The sequence below is a fragment of the Bos indicus genome, chromosome 3 (genome assembly GCF_029378745.1).
Source record: "Bos indicus isolate NIAB-ARS_2022 breed Sahiwal x Tharparkar chromosome 3, NIAB-ARS_B.indTharparkar_mat_pri_1.0, whole genome shotgun sequence".
NCBI classification, from domain to species: Eukaryota; Metazoa; Chordata; class Mammalia; order Artiodactyla; family Bovidae; genus Bos; species Bos indicus.
The window spans coordinates 69198599-69218262 of NC_091762.1; the positions used below are offsets into that span (position 1 = coordinate 69198599).

At 35.3% G+C, this 19664-nt stretch overlaps 1 protein-coding gene across 2 annotated transcripts; it reads left to right on the top strand.

Annotated features, from left to right (window-relative positions):
* The first annotated feature begins 404 nt into the window (after window positions 1-404).
* On the top strand, window positions 405-18156 carry ASB17 (ankyrin repeat and SOCS box containing 17). 2 transcript variants are annotated; one of them, XM_070781078.1, is made up of 4 exons: window positions 405-688; window positions 833-922; window positions 15207-15486; window positions 17866-18156. In XM_070781078.1, the coding sequence occupies exons 1-4, from the start codon at window positions 522-524 to the stop codon at window positions 18070-18072; spliced, it is 744 nt and encodes a 247-aa protein (XP_070637179.1). In that variant the 5' UTR covers window positions 405-521; the 3' UTR covers window positions 18073-18156. The 2 variants fall into 2 exon arrangements, with proteins under 2 accessions (XP_070637179.1, XP_019813956.1); XM_019958397.2 differs by having other exon boundaries at window positions 405-922.
* Window positions 18157-19664: the final 1508 nt, after the last annotated feature.

Here is a 19664-nt window from a genome sequence, read left to right on the forward strand (position 1 = left end):
AATAGGGAAAATATCCCATGAAGATTAAGTGAGACTATGCAGTCCTCATGCAGAACATGAGAACAATAGTACTGAACTTTTTCATTCTATCACTGTCTGTTATATTATAGCCTAAACAGAATAATCAATCTGATTATTAATACTATTTTGTCTCATGTGTAGACTGTGGGTTTTAGCACTTGATAAACATACTATTAGCTTGAAGTGAATTCTTAGAAAGTTAAAAATATCATATCTTATCTCTTCCACATGCCATTTCTGTCCAATATGTCTTTCTCAAAAGTCATCAGTTACATTTAATATCCCAAATCTCTGACCTGTTCTGATGACAGATCTCCATCTATTGTGATGTCATCCAGTACTTGATGGTAGTATTTCACATGATTTTTTTTTTCTGGCTACAGTTTAAAGGGCACTTCCTGTTTGTGAAGTAAAGCCTACCATACTATCAAAATATGTAACTGAAGGGTTACAGTATGACTTCGTGTGATTTTATTTCTACATCATTGCCTTAAATAGCAATGAGTAAATCTTCTAAATTATGTTGTAAGACTTCTTGCCCACGAAGCAATATATTCTGTAGTCTCGTTGACAAAGTTTTTAAAAGACCATCCTTGCAGTCTTTGCATCAGTGGGGATATCACTGCTATGAGCCCAGGGTTTATAGAACACTGGCAAAAATTCTGAGGTATGTCGACTTGGAAGGATTTGACATACTACTCTCAGATTATATTGCATTTGTGGAAAAATCAGGATGCCATTTAGAAGTAAATTTTAACCTTGAATTTACTGAAATATGTGTGAATACAATTCTGTACTGGGTTTTCGCCAGAAAAGGTAATCCTGACTTTGTGGAGCTGCTTCTCAAGAAGACAAAAGACTATGTTCAAGACAGAAGTTTTAACCTGGCACTGATATGGAGGTAATAATCTCCTATGTTTTCAACATAAAAGGGGGAAATTTCTCTTTAAGGGATTATACTACTCCTTTTTTTCTAAAATGTATATTTATAGTGACTATATAAGGAAGCCTGAATTGATTGTCCATTCATTTGTTCATTCCTTCATTATTTATTCCATAGAATTTTGCCTATTATGTACATTATTATGTGTCAATAAATTACTAGTGGTTTGCTCTATAGAGCTTACATGTTAGTGCTCAAGATAATGCAACGTTAAACAACCTAGATTTCTGTAACTAGTCAAAGACATTGCTTTTGTAATGCTGTGATCTCTTCTTTTTGAGAATACTGAGAATGTTTACCTATAATATCATGTATATAAACTGACTTTCAAAGTATAATTCAGAGTATTAACACATATTCACTTAGTAATACTTATTAAACATAATAATTCTCTTTTTATGTTAATATCATTGACAAACTTGACATCAAATTCCCCGGAGTTGACTACAATGAAAGTCAAATACCTGATTCAGTCTGTTATGGAATCACATTTTCGTCTAATCCAAACATGGCAATCTAGCTAATGAATATTACTGAGGATCTTATCAGAATAAAATATCTAACATAACCTCTTTGTAGTCTGTAATACAGATTTTAAAGTTACTTAGTTTGTACTAACTCCAATTTACTTTTTGGTTTTAGATATTCATTTGAATATCTCAATGAACAGAATAGATGTGCATATGTTCACTCATTCAACAAAATATTTATCACCTTACTATATACAAGGCACTGTACTTAGCACAATGATAGAACTACCTATGTAATGAAAAATAAGACAGATCAGTTTAAGACTAAACCCATTTCCATTTTCCTGAAGCAGTGTTGTTTTCTTGATGGTGTATTATGTGATCCTATGTGGTGTTAGAGAACCACTAGATTACTTTCCTTAATAATAATCAATAATTACCCAAGTACAAAAATGAGCACTTAATCCTGGAATATCAATAAACAAAACTCCAAAATATCACTTTTTGGTTGTTTTAAGGGCTACTATATATGTAACTATAGCAGAGATCAGCAGCTTCTAACAATGAGCATCACTAACTGGACTAAGTAATGCCTTTATATATCCCTTGACAGGTCCATAGGAAAGAAAAATGAAATGAAACAGAGGAAGAGAGGATTAAGTTTTTTACAAAGGTTAATGGGGGAGTGGAGGGGCAAGGTAAAACTGAAAACAAAGAACAGGAAATGAAAAAGAAACACACAGTAGGACATAAGAGTGTGCCATTAACAACTGTTTTGATAAATTGTTAAGATTCATATATTTTGACTTAGATGCATCACAAGGTAAAACACATTACAGACCAATTCTATGTCCCACAGTTTTTTGGATCTTTCAGAGTCACAGAACTTTAAATTCAAATGGAACCTAAGAATTCATTAACAAACCTCCCCCGCCCCTCTTCCTGGACAACAACTCCCATAATGTATCTCTGGTTGCTGCTCATCTGGTCTTTGCTTGAACAACGCTAGTAGCAGTGAGTTAACTATTTCCTGAGATAAACCATTCCTTTACCAGGGACCCTTCTCTGTCCTAGCTATCCACTTTCCTCTCAATGATTTTACCCAGTCCCATGACTTTAAATATGTCAATTACTCCTAAATCTTTACCTCCAGCCCTGACCTCTCCTCTGAGCCCCAGACTCCTCCTATAAATTAGGCTATTGGCTCAACATCTGAAATTTAACAGAAACAAAACAGAGTATTGATCTAAGTTATCCTCTGCCTGCTAACTTGCTCCTTCTCTTGAATTCTCCACTAGATTAACAGCCTCTGTTGCTCAGGTCAGAAATCCAGGACTTATTCTTTTTTCTTCTCTTTCTTTCACAACACATCAGCAAATCTTTTTGACTTTATCTCTAAAACGTATCCCAATTTGTTATCCTTTTCATGTCCTCCATTCCTAACCTAGGTGAAGCCACCATTACTTCTTACCTAGATACTCCAAAAGACTCCTACTGGAAATCTTCCAGCTTCCATTCTTCCTTCTTACAATCCATTCTTGAGGCAGCAGCCTGAGTGACCTTTTAAAAATGTGAAATAGGCCATACCACCCATGTTTAAAATCATCCAAAGTTTTCCCACTACCAGTAGAAAAAAATTCAAAATCTATATCCATTTTTTAAAATTCCCATACAATCTATCCCCAAATCCAACCTCCCAAATCTATTCTTATGTCACTCTTCCTTGAACACTATATTCCAACCATGTATTGGTTGTCCACTATATACTCTTGCTAAAAGTAAGCTCCAGGAGGAACTTACCAGGTGGTCCAGTGGTTAAGACTCTGTGCTTCAAATGGAGGTGGTGCAAGTGTGATCCCTGGTTGAGGGACTAAGATCCCACACACCATGTGGTGTGGCCCAAAAAAAAAAAAAAAATGCTCCATGAAAGGAGCATATTCTTTAACAGTGCCTAGAACTATCCAGATACATAGCAAGTGGTTAATTAGATGAAAACTGAATTTTTATACAGTGTTTAGATTCTTCTTTGTCATAATGCACTGAATTCTGTATCCATTTCTCCAACTCTGCCCCAAGAAATATAAAGGACAAAGTCTACTCATTCTGTCTCCTATATGAAAACCTCTCAAATATTTGAACATAGTTATTTTGACCCCATAAAGAATATCTTAAGTTTCCTACTATCTGTTGTTTATTTCCATAACAGCATCACTCTTTGGTCACCTCCCCTTGTATACACTCCAGTTTGATAATTTCCCTAATACAATCATAAAGTGTATTAATAGGACCCTGGGGGAAAAAAAAGACAGAATTAGTGAGGGAAAGGAACTTAAAGTTTGTTCATTTTATTTTTGCTTATTTATTATAGCAAAAATATATGCTACTGTATGGCAGACTGTAAGTGGTTAAAGAGATAATATCATTCAGTTAAAATAATAGCAAGTATTTAGCATTTTCTAAGTACTAGGCATTGTGTTATTGGTTGGGGATACAAAAACAAAGTAGATATATTTCCTAATTTTGGAGAACTCACAGACTAGTAAGCAGGCCATGAAAAGAATAATTCAATATAAATTCAGAAACAGAAGTATGTACAGGTAGAAAGAATATAGGACATTGTTAACACTATTGGGGAGCAGCAGATATCTAGAAGGCTCTTTAGAAGTGATGTCTTAAACTGATTTTTCAAAGATAAAAAGGAGTCTTCCCTGTCTTTCCCTTGAAGAAATATAATCTAGGCAGAGAGAGGCTAACTAAAGCCAAGAGAGACACAAACACATTTTATCCATTGACTACAGGCAACTCAGCAACTGCTAGAAAATGAGATGGAAATCAAGTAATAGGGAGCAATAAGGCCTAAAAGTGAAACTGTGAAAGATTTTGTAGGTCATACTAAGAAATCTAAAATTTACACCATGGGTGATGCCCAGTCAGTGAAGATCAGAACTGTAGTATGAAAAGATTAACCAGCTCTCATCTGAAGACTGGATTGTGGGAAGAAAGGCTGGAGCTGTAGCTGACAGACCAGTTAGTAGACTGCTCATCAGCAGTTCCAGAATTTCTATGTAGAAAAGGTTGAGGGACACATCTGATTGAAAAGAGGCAGGTGGTTAGAGGAGTTGCTTGAAGCTGAATTTGCATAGCATGCCCAGTATGCTAACTAAGATTATATGTGTATTTATAATAATTTGGGAGGAAGAACTAATTCTGCTCTACTACCACGACCCCACACACACACAGCCCCTAGCCACCTTTTGTTATCATAATTGTCCAGGTAAATTATAATGAGGACTTAAACTAAAACAATAGCAATGGGAAAAGAGATATTACTAAACAGAATAACCAGAATTACAGTAGGTGATCAGAAGTAGAGAATGAAAGAGGAAGAAGAGTTAAACTTCAGATTTATAAATTTTGAGACTGGTTGATGATTGTATTAGTTTCCTTTTGCTGCTGTAACAAATTGCTACAAACTTAGAGCCTTAAAACAAGATAAATTTATTATTTTCTATTTCTGATGATCAAAAGTCCAAAATGAGGCTACAATGGCTCATATCAAGATGTCACAAGGCAGATTCCTTCTGGAAGCACTAGCTAGAGGCATTAGCTGCTTTTGCCAGCTTCTAAAGCCTGCCTACATTCCTTGGTTCATTTGCATGGAACCATGAAAGACTATCAACAGCCAAAGCAACCTTGATAAAGAAGAAAAAAGCCAGAGGTATCATGTGCCCTGATTTCAAACTATACTACCCTGATTTCAAACTATACTACAAAGCTATAGTAATCAAAACTGTGTAGCAATGGCATTTTTAAAAAAGATACATACATCAATGGAACAGAATTGAATGTCTAAAAATAAACCCATGTTTTTATGGTCAACCAATTTATTACAAAGGAAGCAAGAATATACAATGGGGAAAAGACAGCCTCTTCAATAAATGGTGTGGGGAAAATAGGATAGCTACACACAAACTGACCAGATTGTTACACTATATACAAAAATAAACTCAAAATTTATTTAAAACTGAAATATGAGACCAGAAATCATAAAATTTCTAGAAGAAAACATAGGCGGTACATAATTTTACATCAGTCTTAGCAACATTTTCTTAAATACATATCCTCAGGCAAAGGCAACAAAAGCAAAAATAAACAGATGAAACTACATCATACTAAAAAAGCTTTTGGATAGCAAAGGAAAGCATCAACAAAATGAAAAGGCTTACTGAGTAAAGGGAGATATGCACAATATATCCAATCAGAGGTTAATATCAAAAACACGTACAGAACTCAATATTATAAAAATAAAATTTTGAAAAAGGGGGGGACCCAATAGGTGTTTTTCCAAGGAAGACATACACATGGCTTATAGACATGAAAAGAGGTTCAACATCACTAATTTCAGTGTGTTTGCATGTGCGCACACATATTCAGTCAATTCAGTTCAGTCACTGAGTCATGTCCGACTCTTTGTGACCCGATGAAACGCAGTACGCCAGGCCTCCCTGTCCGTCACCAACTCCTGGAGTCCACTCAAATCCATGTCCATTGAGTTGGTAATGCCATCCAACCATCTCATCCTCTGTCGGCCCCTTCTCCTCCCACCCCCAATCTTTCCCAGCATCAGGGTCTTTTCCAATGTCAGCTCTTCGCATCAGGTGGCCAAAGTATTGGAGTTTCAGCTGCAACATCAGTCTTTCCAATGAACACTCAAGACAGATCTGCTTTAGGATGGACTGGTTGGATCTCCTTGCAGTCCAAGGGACTCACAACAGTCTTCTCCAACACCACAGTTGAAAACCATCAATTCTTCAGCGCTCAGCTTTCTTTACAGTCCAACTCTCACATCCATACACGACCACTGGAAAAATCATAGCCTTGACTAGATGGACCTTTGTTGGCAAAGTAATGCCTCTGCTTTTTAATATGCTCTCTAGGTTGGTCAAAACTTTCCTTCCAAGGAGTAAGCATCTTTTAATTTCATGGCTGCAGTCACCATCTGCAGTGATTTTGGAGCCCAGAAAAATAAAATCAGCCACTGTTTCCACTGTTTCCCCATCTATTTGCCATCAAGTGATGGGACCAGATGCCATGATCTTAGTTTTCTGAATGTTGAACTTTAAGTCAACTTTTTCACTCTCCTCTTTCACTTTCATCAAGAGGCTCTTTAGTTCTTCACTTTCTGCCATAAGGATGGTGTCATCTGCATATCTGAGGTTATTGACATTTCTCCCTACAATCTTGATTCCAGCTTGTGTTTGATCCAGCCCAGCATGTCTCATGATGTACTCTGCATATAAGTTAAATAAGCAGGGTGACAATATACAGCCTTGACATACTCCTTTTCCTATTTGGAACCAGTGTGTTGTTCCATGTCCAGTTTGAACTGTTGCTTCCTGACCTGCATACACGTTTCTCAAGAGGCAGGTCAAGTGGTCTGGTATATTCCCATCTCTTTCAGAATTTTCCACAGTTTATTGTGATCCACACAGTCAAAGTCTTTGGCATAGTCAATAAAGCAGAAATAGATGTTTTCCTGGAACCCTCTTGCTTTTTAGATGATCCAGCGAATGTTGGCAATTTGATTTCCTCTGCCTTTTCTAAAACCAGCTTGAACATCTGGAAGTTCATGGTTCACATATTGTTGAAGCCTGGCTTGGAGAATGTTGAGCATTACTTTACTAGCATGTGAGATGAGTGCAATTGTGCAGTAGTTTGAGCATTCTTTGGCATTGCCAATGAAAAGGCAAAAAGATAGGACGCTGAAAGATTAACTCCCCAGGTCGGTAGGTGCCCAATATGCTACTGGAAATCAGTGGAGAAATAACTCCAGAAAGAATGAAGGGATGGAGCCAAAGCAAAAACAACACCCAGCTGTGGATGTGACTGGTGATAGAAGCATGGTCTGATGCTGTAAAGAGCAATATTGCACAGGAACCTGGAATATTAGGTCCATGAATCAAGGCAAATTGGAAGTGGTCAAACAGGAGATGGCAAGAGTGAACGTCGACATTCTAGGAATCAGAGAACTAAGATGGATTGAAATGGGTGAATTTAACTCAGAGGGCCATTATATCTACTACTGTGGGCAGGAATACCTTACAAGAAATGGAGTACAGTGTCCCACAGGTTTTGGGTTGTTGTGTTTTCATTTTCATTCATTTCTATGCATATTTTGATTTCTTTTTTTATTTCTTCTGTGATTTGTTGATTATTCAGCAGCATGTTGTTCAGCCTCCATATGTTGGAATTTTTAATAGTTTTTCTTCTGTAATTGAGATCTAATCTTACTGCATTGTGGTCAGAAAAGAAGCTTGGAATGATTTCAATTTTTTTGAATTTACCAAGGCTAGATTCATGGCCCAGGATGTGATCTATCCTGGAGAAGGTTCCGTGTGCACTTGAGAAAAAGGTGTAATTCATTGTTTTGGGGTGAAATGTCCTATAGATATCAATTAGGTCTAACTGGTCTATTGTATCATTTAAAGTTTGTGTTTCCTTGTTAATTTTCTGTTTAGTTGATCTATCCATAGGTGTGAGTGGGGTATTAAAGTCTCCCACTATTATTGTGTTACTGTTAATTTCCCCTTTCATACTTGTTAGCATTTGTCTTACATATTGTGGTGCTCCTATGTTGGGTGCATATATATTTATAATTGTTATATCTTCTTCTTGGATTGATCCTTTGATCATTATGTAGTGTCCTTCTTTGTCTCTTTTCACAGCCTTTGTTTTAAAGTCTATTTTATCTGATATGAGTATTGCTACTCCTGCTTTGTTTTGGTCTCTATTTGCATGGAAAATCTTTTTCCAGCCCTTCACTTTCAGTCTGTATGTGTCCCCTGTTTCAAGGTAGGTCTCTTGTAGACAACATATATGGGGGTCTTGTTTTTGTATCCATTCAGCCAGTCTTTGTCTTTTGGTTGGGGCATTCAACCCATTTACATTTAAGGTAATTATGGATAAGTATGATCCCGTTGCCATTTATTATTTTGGGTTCGAGTTTATACACCCTTTTTGTATTTCCTGTCTAGAGAATATCCTTTAGTATTTGTTGGAGAGCTGGTTTGTTGGTGCTGAATTCTCTCAGCTTTTGCTTGTCTGTAAAGCTTTTGATTTCTCCTTCATATTTGAATGAGATCCTTGCTGGGTACAGTAATCTGGGCTATAGGTTATTTTCTTTCATCACTTTAAGTATGTCCTGCCATTCCCTCCTGGCCTGAAGAGTTTCTATGGAAAGATCAGCTGTTATCCTTATGGGAATCCCCTTGTGTGTTGTTTGTTGTTTTTCCCTTGCTGCTTTTAATATTTGTTCTTTGTGTTTGATCTTTGTTAATTTGATTAATATGTGTCTTGGGGTGTTTTGCCTTGGGTTTATCCTGTTTGGGACTCTCGGTTTCTTGGACTTGGGTAATTATTTCCTTCCCCATTTTAGGGAAGCTTTCAACTATTATCTCCTGGAGTATTTTCTCATGGTCTCTATTTTTGTCTTCTTCTGGGACTCCTATGATTCGAATGTTGGGGCATTTAACATTGTCCTGGAGGTCTCTGAGATTGTTCTCATTTCTTTTAATTCATTTTTCTTTTTTCCTCTCTGATTCATTTATTTCTACCATTCTATCTTCTACTTCACTGATCCTATCTTCTGCCTCCGTTATTCTACTATTTGTCCCCTCCAGAGTGTTTTTGATCTCATTTATTGAAAAAGGAACCCTTTTACACTGTTGGTGGGAATACAAACTAGTACAGCCACTATGGAGAACAGTGTGGAGACTCCTTAAAAAACTGGAACTAGAACTGCCTTATGACCCAGAAATCACACTACTGGGCATACACACCAAGGAAACCAGAGGGAAAGAGACACGTGTACCCCAATGTTCATCCCAGCACTGTTTATAATAGCCAGGACATGGAAGCAACCTAGATGTCCATCAGCAGATGAATGGATAAGAAAGCTGTGGTACATATACACAATGGAGTATTACTCAGCCATTAAAAAGAATACATTTGAATCAGTTCTAATGAGGTGGATGAAACTGGAGCCTATTATACAGAGTGAAGTAAGCCAGAAAGAAAAACACCAATACAGTATACTAACGTATATATATGGAATTTAGAAAGATGGCAATGATAACCCTGTATGCGAGACAGCAAAAGAGGCACAGATGTATAGAACAGTCTTTTGGACTCTGTGGGAGAGGGAGAGGGTGGGATGATTTGGGAGAATGGCATTGAAACATGTATAATATCAAATATGAAATGAATCACCAGTCCAGGTACAATGCATGATACAGGATGCTTGGGGCTGGTGCACTGGGATGACTCAGAGGGATGGTACGGGGAGGGAGGTTGGGGTGGGGGGGTGGTTCAGGATGGGGAACACATGTACACCCGTGGCAGATTCATGTTGATGTATGGCAAAACCCATATAATATTGTAAAGTAATTAGCCTCCAATTAAATAAATTTATATTAAAAAAAAAGAAGAAGAAATGGAGTAGCTATCATGGTCAACAAAAGAGTCCGAAATGCAGTACTTGGATGCAATTCAAAAACGACAGAATGATTTCTGTTCGTTTCCAAGGCAAACCATTCAATATCACGGTAATCCAAGTCTATGCCCCAACCAGTAACGCTGAAGAAGCTGAAGTTGAATGGCTCTATGAAGACCTACAAGACCTTTTAGAACTAACACACAAAAAAGATATCTTTTTATTATAGGGGACTGGAATGCAAAAGTAGGAAGTCAAGAAACACCTGGGGTAACAGGCAAATTTGGCCTTAGAGTACAGAATGAAGCAGGGCAAATAATAGAATTTTGCCAAGAAAATGCACTGATCATAGCACACATATTACAGAAATGCAAATTAAAACTGTAATGAGATCACTTCCCACTTGTCAGAATGTTATCAAAAAGACAGCAAATAAGTGTTAATGAAAAGAAAAGGGAAACTTTGTGCACTGTTGCTGAAAATGTAGACTGTGCAGTCACTGTGGAAAACAGTATGTAGGTTCCTCAAAAAATTAATAATAGAGTTACCATAGGACTCAGCAAGTTCACTTCTGGGTATTTATGTGAAGAAAATGAAAACACTAATTCAAAAAGATATATGCATGTCTATGTTCATTGCAGCATTATTTACAGGACCCAAGATATGGAAGTAACCTAAGTAATCATAGTAGATAAAGAAGTCATGTCTGTGTATATACACATAAATACAATGGATTATTACTCATCCATAAAAAAGAATAAGATCTTGCTATTTGTGATAACATCAACAGACTTAGAGGACATTACACTAAGTGAAATAATTTAAATAGAGAAAAACAAATACTATGTATTTGTAGAATACATAGTATTCTACATGTAGAATCTAAAAAACAAAACAAATGAACAACAACAAAAAAAGGAAACAGACTCATAGATACAAACTATTGGTTTCAGGGCAGCAGGGTTAGGAGTTCAGAGAAATAGGTAAAGGAGATTAAGAGGTACAAACTTCAAGTTATAAAATAAGTCATGGGGATGTAATTTACAGCATTGGGGATATAGTCAATAATATCATAATAACTTTGCACAACTAGCAGATGATGAATTGTAGTGATCAGTTCATAATGTATTTAAATATCAAACCACTATGTTGTATACCTGAAACCAATATAATATTGCATGTTAACCACACTTCAATTAAAAATATAAATAAAATAAAATTGACAAATGCCCTCACTGCACCTTCTCAGCACTTCCATACTTATCCTGCCTTACTTTTTCTTTTTCCCCACAATATTTATCAGAACCTCTACATACTATAAAATTATCTTGTTTGCTATGTTCATTCTGTATTGTTTGTTTCCCCTCACTGCTGTATTAGCAAGAAAGGAGGTATCTTTGTTTTGTTCACTCATATATCCCAAGTACCCAAAAGACTGCCTGGCATACAGTATGCAGTCAATAAGTATTTGCTGAATAAATTAATAAACAGTAATTCATGTTACTGTCACAGATGAAATTGCCTGAGAATAGTTAGTCAGATGAAAATTAGTCAAAAGGCCACATTTACTTTACTTAGATATTAAGGGCAGAGAAAGAGGGATAAATTAAAGAGGGTTGAGAATGAATAGTCAAAGAGGTAGCTGCATCTTAAAGAGAATGGTCCCACTGAGCCATGGGAAAAGATCTCAAGAAAATCAACTGTGTCAAATATCAGAGATAAAATTATTGTGAAGAAATGTATATTGAATTGGCAGTCAGACCAAAAGAGAAATATTAGGAAACATTTTAGAAATAACTACTATAGCTGCAAAACGGAATCATTCTCTGTATATCTCTATGGAAATATTATATTCCACTTCATAACTGTGTATATGACAGGTTTTCAGATACAGAGGGTTCAGTTCATTAATCTCACATTTAAAAACTGATTCTTGACTTGCTTGCCTCCCTCCATCCATATAAGTACTGTTATAATTAACTGTCAGTACAGATTAAGCAAATTTTGGTTTACAATAACATGCTCTTTAAACGTGAGGATTATTCATATGCCATTTGGGTATAGACTAGACATTCAAATCTTATTTTAAACCTATTTGAGTTTTATTTATGTTTCAACATTTTTGGTCCAAAGTATCTTCTACAGGTAATCTTAATATCTTAAAATCAGCTAATATCTCTAAATCTTAAAAAGGGCCACTTATGGTATTTTCTGCCCCCTAAGTCCCCTGAATCCCAATACTTATAAGACTCTTAAGTCAAATATCTTAAGAGTTAGCAAGATGAATAAATGAGATTGTTCTTGAAAATTCTAAGTGATTGCACTTCACCAAAAATCTTAAGTCCAAAGCTATAGAATAAATTAATAATATTTTAATAATATTAGAATTAAATATTTTAATTTCAGTTAATTAAAAATAATATTTTTCAGGATAATAGCAAAAAAATCACTTAATATATACTTGAGTATCTACTATGGGCCAAGCATTGTTCTAGGCATTTAGGGATATAATAGCATACTAAACAGACAAAAAGCATTGCCCCATAGAACTTAAAATTTTATAGTTCATCTTGCCCACCCATTTATTTTGAAGATAAGAAAATGAAAGATTAGAGACATTAAGCAAGTTGTCCAAAATGATAAGGGCTTAATGGAGCTATGTACAAAGAGCTATAAGGAGTAAGACAAACTCAGGCAATCAAAGAAGACTTTGCAAAAGAGTTTATTTGATAGAGTCTTATATAATCAGCAAGACTTGTCCCAGAATTGAAAGTAGAAGGGAAGAAGACACACAAATCCAAGAAACACAGAAAAGTTGAAGGCAGTTGTGATTTGGGAAAGTGAATACCAATAATCAGGAGAAAGAATACAGAGGTAGTTTAGAAATTGAATTTTGCATATGTGTTAGAAGTATTTGTGAAAAAGATGAGATGTTCAGGACAATATTGATCTCGAGATGACTCTAGGAGAGAGTTTATATATACTTGACATAGAATTAAAAGGATATATATAGTATCACCGGCACAGTGTTAACGAACTCTTACTTCTTAATTTCTAAAATGCTATTCTGCACTGCAAATTTGTTTTTTTAATCATAAAACTTGGCATTTCAGAGTTCAGTGAAGCTTTGAAGATAGACTTTTGGTCTAGTAATTTTCATGCTGTACTTTTTGGAGTTCCTGACAAGAACCACAGAGGAGGTCTCTAGGACCCCAAGTACCCATCAACAAGAAAATCTATCTAATACAGAACATACATTTTAGACAGCAAGTCCTTGCATAACAATACTCCAATGTTGGTTTATATCTGTAAATGAAACATTCTTGCCAAACATCCACCAATCATTCAAGTCTTAGCTCCAGGATAACCTACAGGCAATGAATATTCTAGGTAGAGTTGGGTGCCTCTCCTCAATGCTTTTACAGTATCTTAAGCATGCTTCTATCATAGCAATTATCATCTTTCACTGAAGTTTTTAAAATTAGTTGTCTATTTCCCTTACCAGACCATAATAAGCGTCTTTCATCTCTGCATATCTAGTACTTGGTACACGCTGGACAAGCATTAAATAAATTAGCTAATGAATGCCTGAGCAAATGAACACATAAATAAATGCATGAGGAAAGGGAGACTCAAAGAGGCTGACTTACCTGATGTCACACATCTTATTAGGAAAACTGAAACCTAGAAACTAGAACTTTTAAATCTCTACTATTTTGGGCATTATATCATGTCACCTCTCATTTTAATTATTTGAAATCCCCGTTCATCTAGTCAAGGCTATGGTTTTTCCAGTAGTCACGTATGGATGTGAGAGTTGGACTGTGAAGAAAGCTGAGCGCTGAAGAATTGATGTTTTTAACTGTGGTGTTGGAGAAGACTCTTGAGAGTCCCTTGGACTGCAAGGAGATCCAACTAGTCCATTCTAAAGGAGATCAGCCCTGGGTGTTCTTTGGAAGGAATGATGCTAAAGCTGAAACTCCAGTACTTTGGCCACCTCATGCGAAGAGTTGACTCATTGGAAAAGACTCTGATGCTGGGAGGGATTGGGGGCAGGAGAAGGGGACGACAGAGGATAAGATGGCCGGATGGCATCACTGACTCAATGGACGTGAGTCTGAGTGAATTCCGGGAGTTGGTGATGGACAGGGAGGCCTGGCGTGCTGTGATTCATGGGGTCGCAAAGAGTTGGACATGACTGAGTGACTGAACTGAACTGAACTGAAAGTTCTTTTTGAATAATGCTCTCCTTGATAGGCATAATTGTCTAAAACTAATATTTATAGTTTGTATGTGGTTTTGGACTATATCAGTATTTTATTAGACCAATCAAGAGAATTCCAGAGACAGGACTATGAGTAAAATTTCCCTTTCCTTAGTCCTAAAATCCATGTTTACTTGGCCAAATCAAGGCTTGATAATTAATTAAAACAATCCCCTATGGTTGATTCTACCATGTCCTATCTACATATCTTGACCAATTTAATAGCAAACATAAATGTCCATGAAATGAAATGACTGCAAGAACTACATACAATTAGAAAAAATAAAATTTTCATTTCTGTCATAATGGAGCATAAATTTTCAAGTCCAGCCACCATATAGTACTCCAGGAAAAGCAAAATATCAGAGAACTCTCAAAACTCTATTGAAGAAGCAAAATTATACTCTGTCCTTGAGAGACGTGATATGGCCCTCATCATAATTTACATTTCTTCAACCTGAAAATATCAATTCTAATTTTATTAAAGTGAAAAAATAGAATTAAGGTAGTTACACTTTTTCCTTTTCAGTCTAATTTTCAAACTCAATTCAATCCCAAGCCTGATGCATGATTAAGAACAACAAAAACAAAAAGATATCAAAAGGGTCACATAATTCTGTTCTATTAAAAAGTGAAATACAAAAGTCTGTCCTTCTATTCCATTTTAGATTTTCTAGAGCTATATCAGTTTCATAATGCAACTTCTAATCACTATGGATTTCTCAAATGAGAAACAGAATTGCTATCACTAAAGTTAAATACTTTCCATACAATATAAATCTTTTTGTTTGTTTTTACAAGTGTAAAAGGGGTTTAAGCGTGTAGTAGGAGCTTTCTTATTTTTTAACCTTCTAGTTGGCCTAGATTCAGAGTAGAAAACTTTTTAAGACATATTATATATAAAGGTAAAGTTATATTAAAGTTATTTAAGATAATACTATGATTTTAAGACAAACAGTTTACCACATTTCTTAATTCTACATTCAATGAGGTCTTGTTTGTTTGTCTGGTTCACAGAACTTTCACTCCAGTATACTGTCCAAGCCCATTAAGTGGCATCACACCTCTACTTTACGTAGCTCAGACGAGACAATCCAATATCTTAAAAATACTCCTGCAATATGGAATCTTAGAAAGAGAAAATAACCCTATCAACATTGTGTTAACAATATTGCTCTACCCTTCAAGAGTGAGAATAATGGTTGATCATGAATTGGTAGACATCGAGGAAGATGCCAAAACATGTTTAGTGCTCTGTTCCAGAGTGCTTTCCACCATTTCAATCAGGGAAATAGAGGTAAGCAAAATATTGTACTTTGTACTTTGACTCAATTATTGATCAAGTTTAAGACAGAACTGTGAGGCAAGAATAAAGTCAATTTTAAATCTATGGATCCAGTGAAAAATTAATCACTGAGTATATACTTTTAAATTAAAAACAAGTGGAATTCCAATTATATTGAACATTAACTCTTTTAGTTCATAATTTTATATCTTCTAAATATGAAATAACTTTTAAAAGTTAAATTTATATTTTATTTTAGCATTTATTAAGTTGATATATGTTATTATTACATCCTAATTACATGATAACCTGTTTATTAGGATTTCTATATCTATTAAAATCACAACAAATTAAATTTTTAACAGATTTCTTTTCCTATAGAATATTTGGAAATAAAAGTTGCATTTCTTCCCACATAAAATCACATACCAAGAAACATATTTTGCTTTTCAAAATTCCTGAACAATTTTAAGCATGAAAATATAAAGGCTTTAAATATTTGTTCAGTTGAAAATATCTATCCCTCAGAAATATGAAGAGTTTCTCCTTGATAAGGTTTAGGGAAAAAAAACAACAAACAAACCATGCAATGGGCATGTTCACCCTGTCAAAATGAACTGCAAGTTTTAGCATCAAACTGTATCAAGTTTATTAGTGTCAAAAAATAAGTCTGCTTAAGATAAAGAAGGTAGCCGTATAAATTTAAACCAGTCACATTACTAAAGAATTTAGCAATTCCCCTTGTCTTTAAAGGTGTGACTTCAGAAATAAACTCCTAAGAAATATAATTCTGTTGCATCTTTAACTTTCTTAAGCCTCAACTACATATATCAGTCAAACACCCCTGGGCCAATTGTAAGGAGGGCAAATTGGTCAAATTGTAGCTCAGCTGGTAAAGAATTTGCCTGCAGTGCAGCAGATGGGGTTATATCCCTGGGTTGGGAAGATCCCCTGGAGAAGGAAAATGTAACCCACTCCAGTATTCTTGCCTGGAGAATTCCCATGGACAGAGGAGCCTGGCAGGCTACAGTCCATGGGGTCACAAGAGTCAGACACCACTTAGTGACTAAACCACCACCACCATTTTGGCAACCAATTTTAGGAATTTGCTTGTCCTTGTACAGTGTTAGTTTTGTACCATTATTATAGGACATATTGATTCTCAGGCATCTCTGTGAATGCTATTCCTGAAGTACACTCAAAATAAAACAGTATCAGTTGTAGGATAGAGTGAGTTGATCAAAATCTTTGCCTGAATGGCAAAGTTAAAGCTGGATTCCAATCAACTGCAGTTTAATAAGTGAAGTGGCATTGAGCAAGAAGGTGAAAGATGGCATAAAAACCAGCTTAAAGAACACTTCAAATAATGTGCTTTGCATTACCACACTTCCCAGTTTTATTGTAAATATACATATAGATATCTTTACTTCTAGACCACAGTTCTGTGAGCCCAGAGACTATGTCTGTTTTGTGTAGCCTAGCAATTATCCTAAGCACCAAGCTCACTTCTGAGTATACACAAGATATTCTTTAAAAAATTATTTACTAATGAAAAATTATATATCATTTAAGTTAGTGTCATACAATCTGTAGAGAAGTAATACAGCAGATGTCTTTTACTTCTGTATCAGGCTAATAACATTTACCTTCTAGAACTAAATATTTAAAAGGTTACCTTAACTAAACCTTAAAAAGTCATCTTCACAGGGATGGACCTCTTGTCAGATCTTCTCATGATTCAGCAGTATGAAGTTTTACACTACAATGACTGGAATTACCTGGCAGATTTATGTTGTCTGTGTGTGTGCTTAGTTGCTTCAGTCATGTCTAACTCTTTATGACCGTATGGACCATAGTCTGTAAAGGTTCCTCTGTCCATGGGGATTCTCCATACAAGAATACTGGAGTCCCCTCTTCCAGGGGATCTTCCCAACCTAGGGACTGAACGTGCATCTTCTAATATCTACTGCATTGGCTAGAGCCTCCTGGGACCCCAAACCAACTAAATCAGAAATTTAGGAATAGAACCTCAGCACTGATAGTTTCTAAAGTCTCCTAGATAATTTCAGTTTATGGTCAAATTGACAACACTCTAGAGGAGAAGCTAATAAACCATATGATCTAAAATTAAAAAAACAGATTCACTGTTGTAAGAAATAATGTTTTGTGTCCTTAGACACAAAAGACATTCAACTTTATATATGATTTTGTGAATAAAATGGGTATAAAAATTCTTGACTCAGGCAAAAATGTTTTGGGGAAAAAAGCATTATAAGAGTTAATAAACTTAAGATACAATTCTGTGAATTCAAATAAAAAATTAAAATGTTTATAATTTGGACAAATACAGTGATTAATATTACAAAGTTAAAATATTTCTCTTTTCTTTAGATGCAGCTAAGTTTAGGAAGACGTCCAATTATTTCAAATTGGCTGGACTACATTCCTTCAACAAGATACAAAGATCCATGTGAACTATTACATCTCTGCAGAATAACCATCAGGGCTCAACTACTAACCAACAATATGCTCCCAAATGGAATATTTTCACTTCTAATCCCTGTTTGTCTACAGAACTATCTGAATTTAGAAAGTTAATGCACATCTTTTTGTCATTCTTTAAGGATGCTCACTGTTGTATGGTTTAGAAGTTAATAAACTATTAACTTCCCACAAATTTTTACTGTACTGAACATTCCATCAGAAAATATATTTTCAAATAACATACTAAATGAATCACTTTTAAATAAGTATATGGCTATACCCATTACTTATCTATATAGTGGAACAAATTATATGCATTTTTATAAGATTTTAGGTTTACCCTCTTATTCCATTTTTAAAAGTTATTTTGGCCTTGGAGCATTCTTACTACTTGTGGAAAATCTGGTTATATTACTATTCTGAGCTCTGAAGCTTTTACTATCAGTTTGTCCTAGGTTAGGTAAATATTATTTTATATTTTGTATTCATAATAACAAATGTTTATTGAGTTACTTTGCAAATAAAACACAGTGCCTGGTAGTAGGGAATAATTAATTAAATTAATAGGTGATCTCTTTCTTGAGAGAATTTATAATTCTGTAGCAGCCATGGTCACAAACAATACAACGCAAAGAATTAGTCAACTAAAGTGCTGGGAGTAGGATGACAGAAATGTATTATGTCTGGAAATAATTAGCTTTAAATTACAACAGGGAGCTTGAGTGTTTTGGTATATGATACCTCTGAATACTAGACTAGCAGTAGTTTTTTTAGTGAGATATAGTTGCATATAACATTAAAGAGTTCAGGTATAAATATAATGATCCAATAAATTTATATACTGTGAAATAATCACCATAATAAGTCCAGTTAACGTCCATCATCACACATTACAATTTTTTTGTGATGAGAACTTAAAACCTACTCTCTCAATATCTTTGAAATATACAATACAATATTAACTATAGCCACCACGTTGCTCATTACATCCTCGGGACATATTTATAACTTAAAGTTTGCACCTTTTGACCACATTCACCCATTTCGTCCACCCCCGGATTATATGCATTTTAATACAAATACAGAAACCATTTTGACTCAACATCACATTAGTTAAATCTGCATACTCTTTGGTAAGAAAGGAACTTGTTATCTTAAAAAAATAACAACAACTACGACAGTTTTTTAGCTCTGTGCTTTCTTAATATTTAGAGTATTAGACCCTTCTTTATATAACTAGAGAGAAGTCAACTGTTGGAAGATGAGAACTGGGAGAAAATTCTCCATGGGTCTCTCATGTAATGAGTGGAGGAACTGATTGCCTTATTCTTGATTATCTTTTTAAGGATGCTTGTATAGTGAGCAGCCTTAGAAAATAGAGATAGTGACTCCCTCTGAGCAGAGGGCAGGTTTGCTCAGTGTCTAATGTAATAAAGGCAATGTTTTCCTCTGGGGAAATAAATGGTCAAGCAGGTGTGCTTACAACTCATTTTAAAGGACTGGAGTTTTGAAAGCTTGGGGTTCTTCAGCTATAAGACCAATCTACTGTGTGCATATCTACCTGGACAATTACACATCTGACAATGGGAGTATGTGGAACTAACACAAACAAGAAGCTCATGCTTCATGCTTCACCACTAGTAATAAAGTCCTTTGTCTGATCCAGTCTTTTGTCTTCTGACAGCAAACATGACACTATGGGAAAC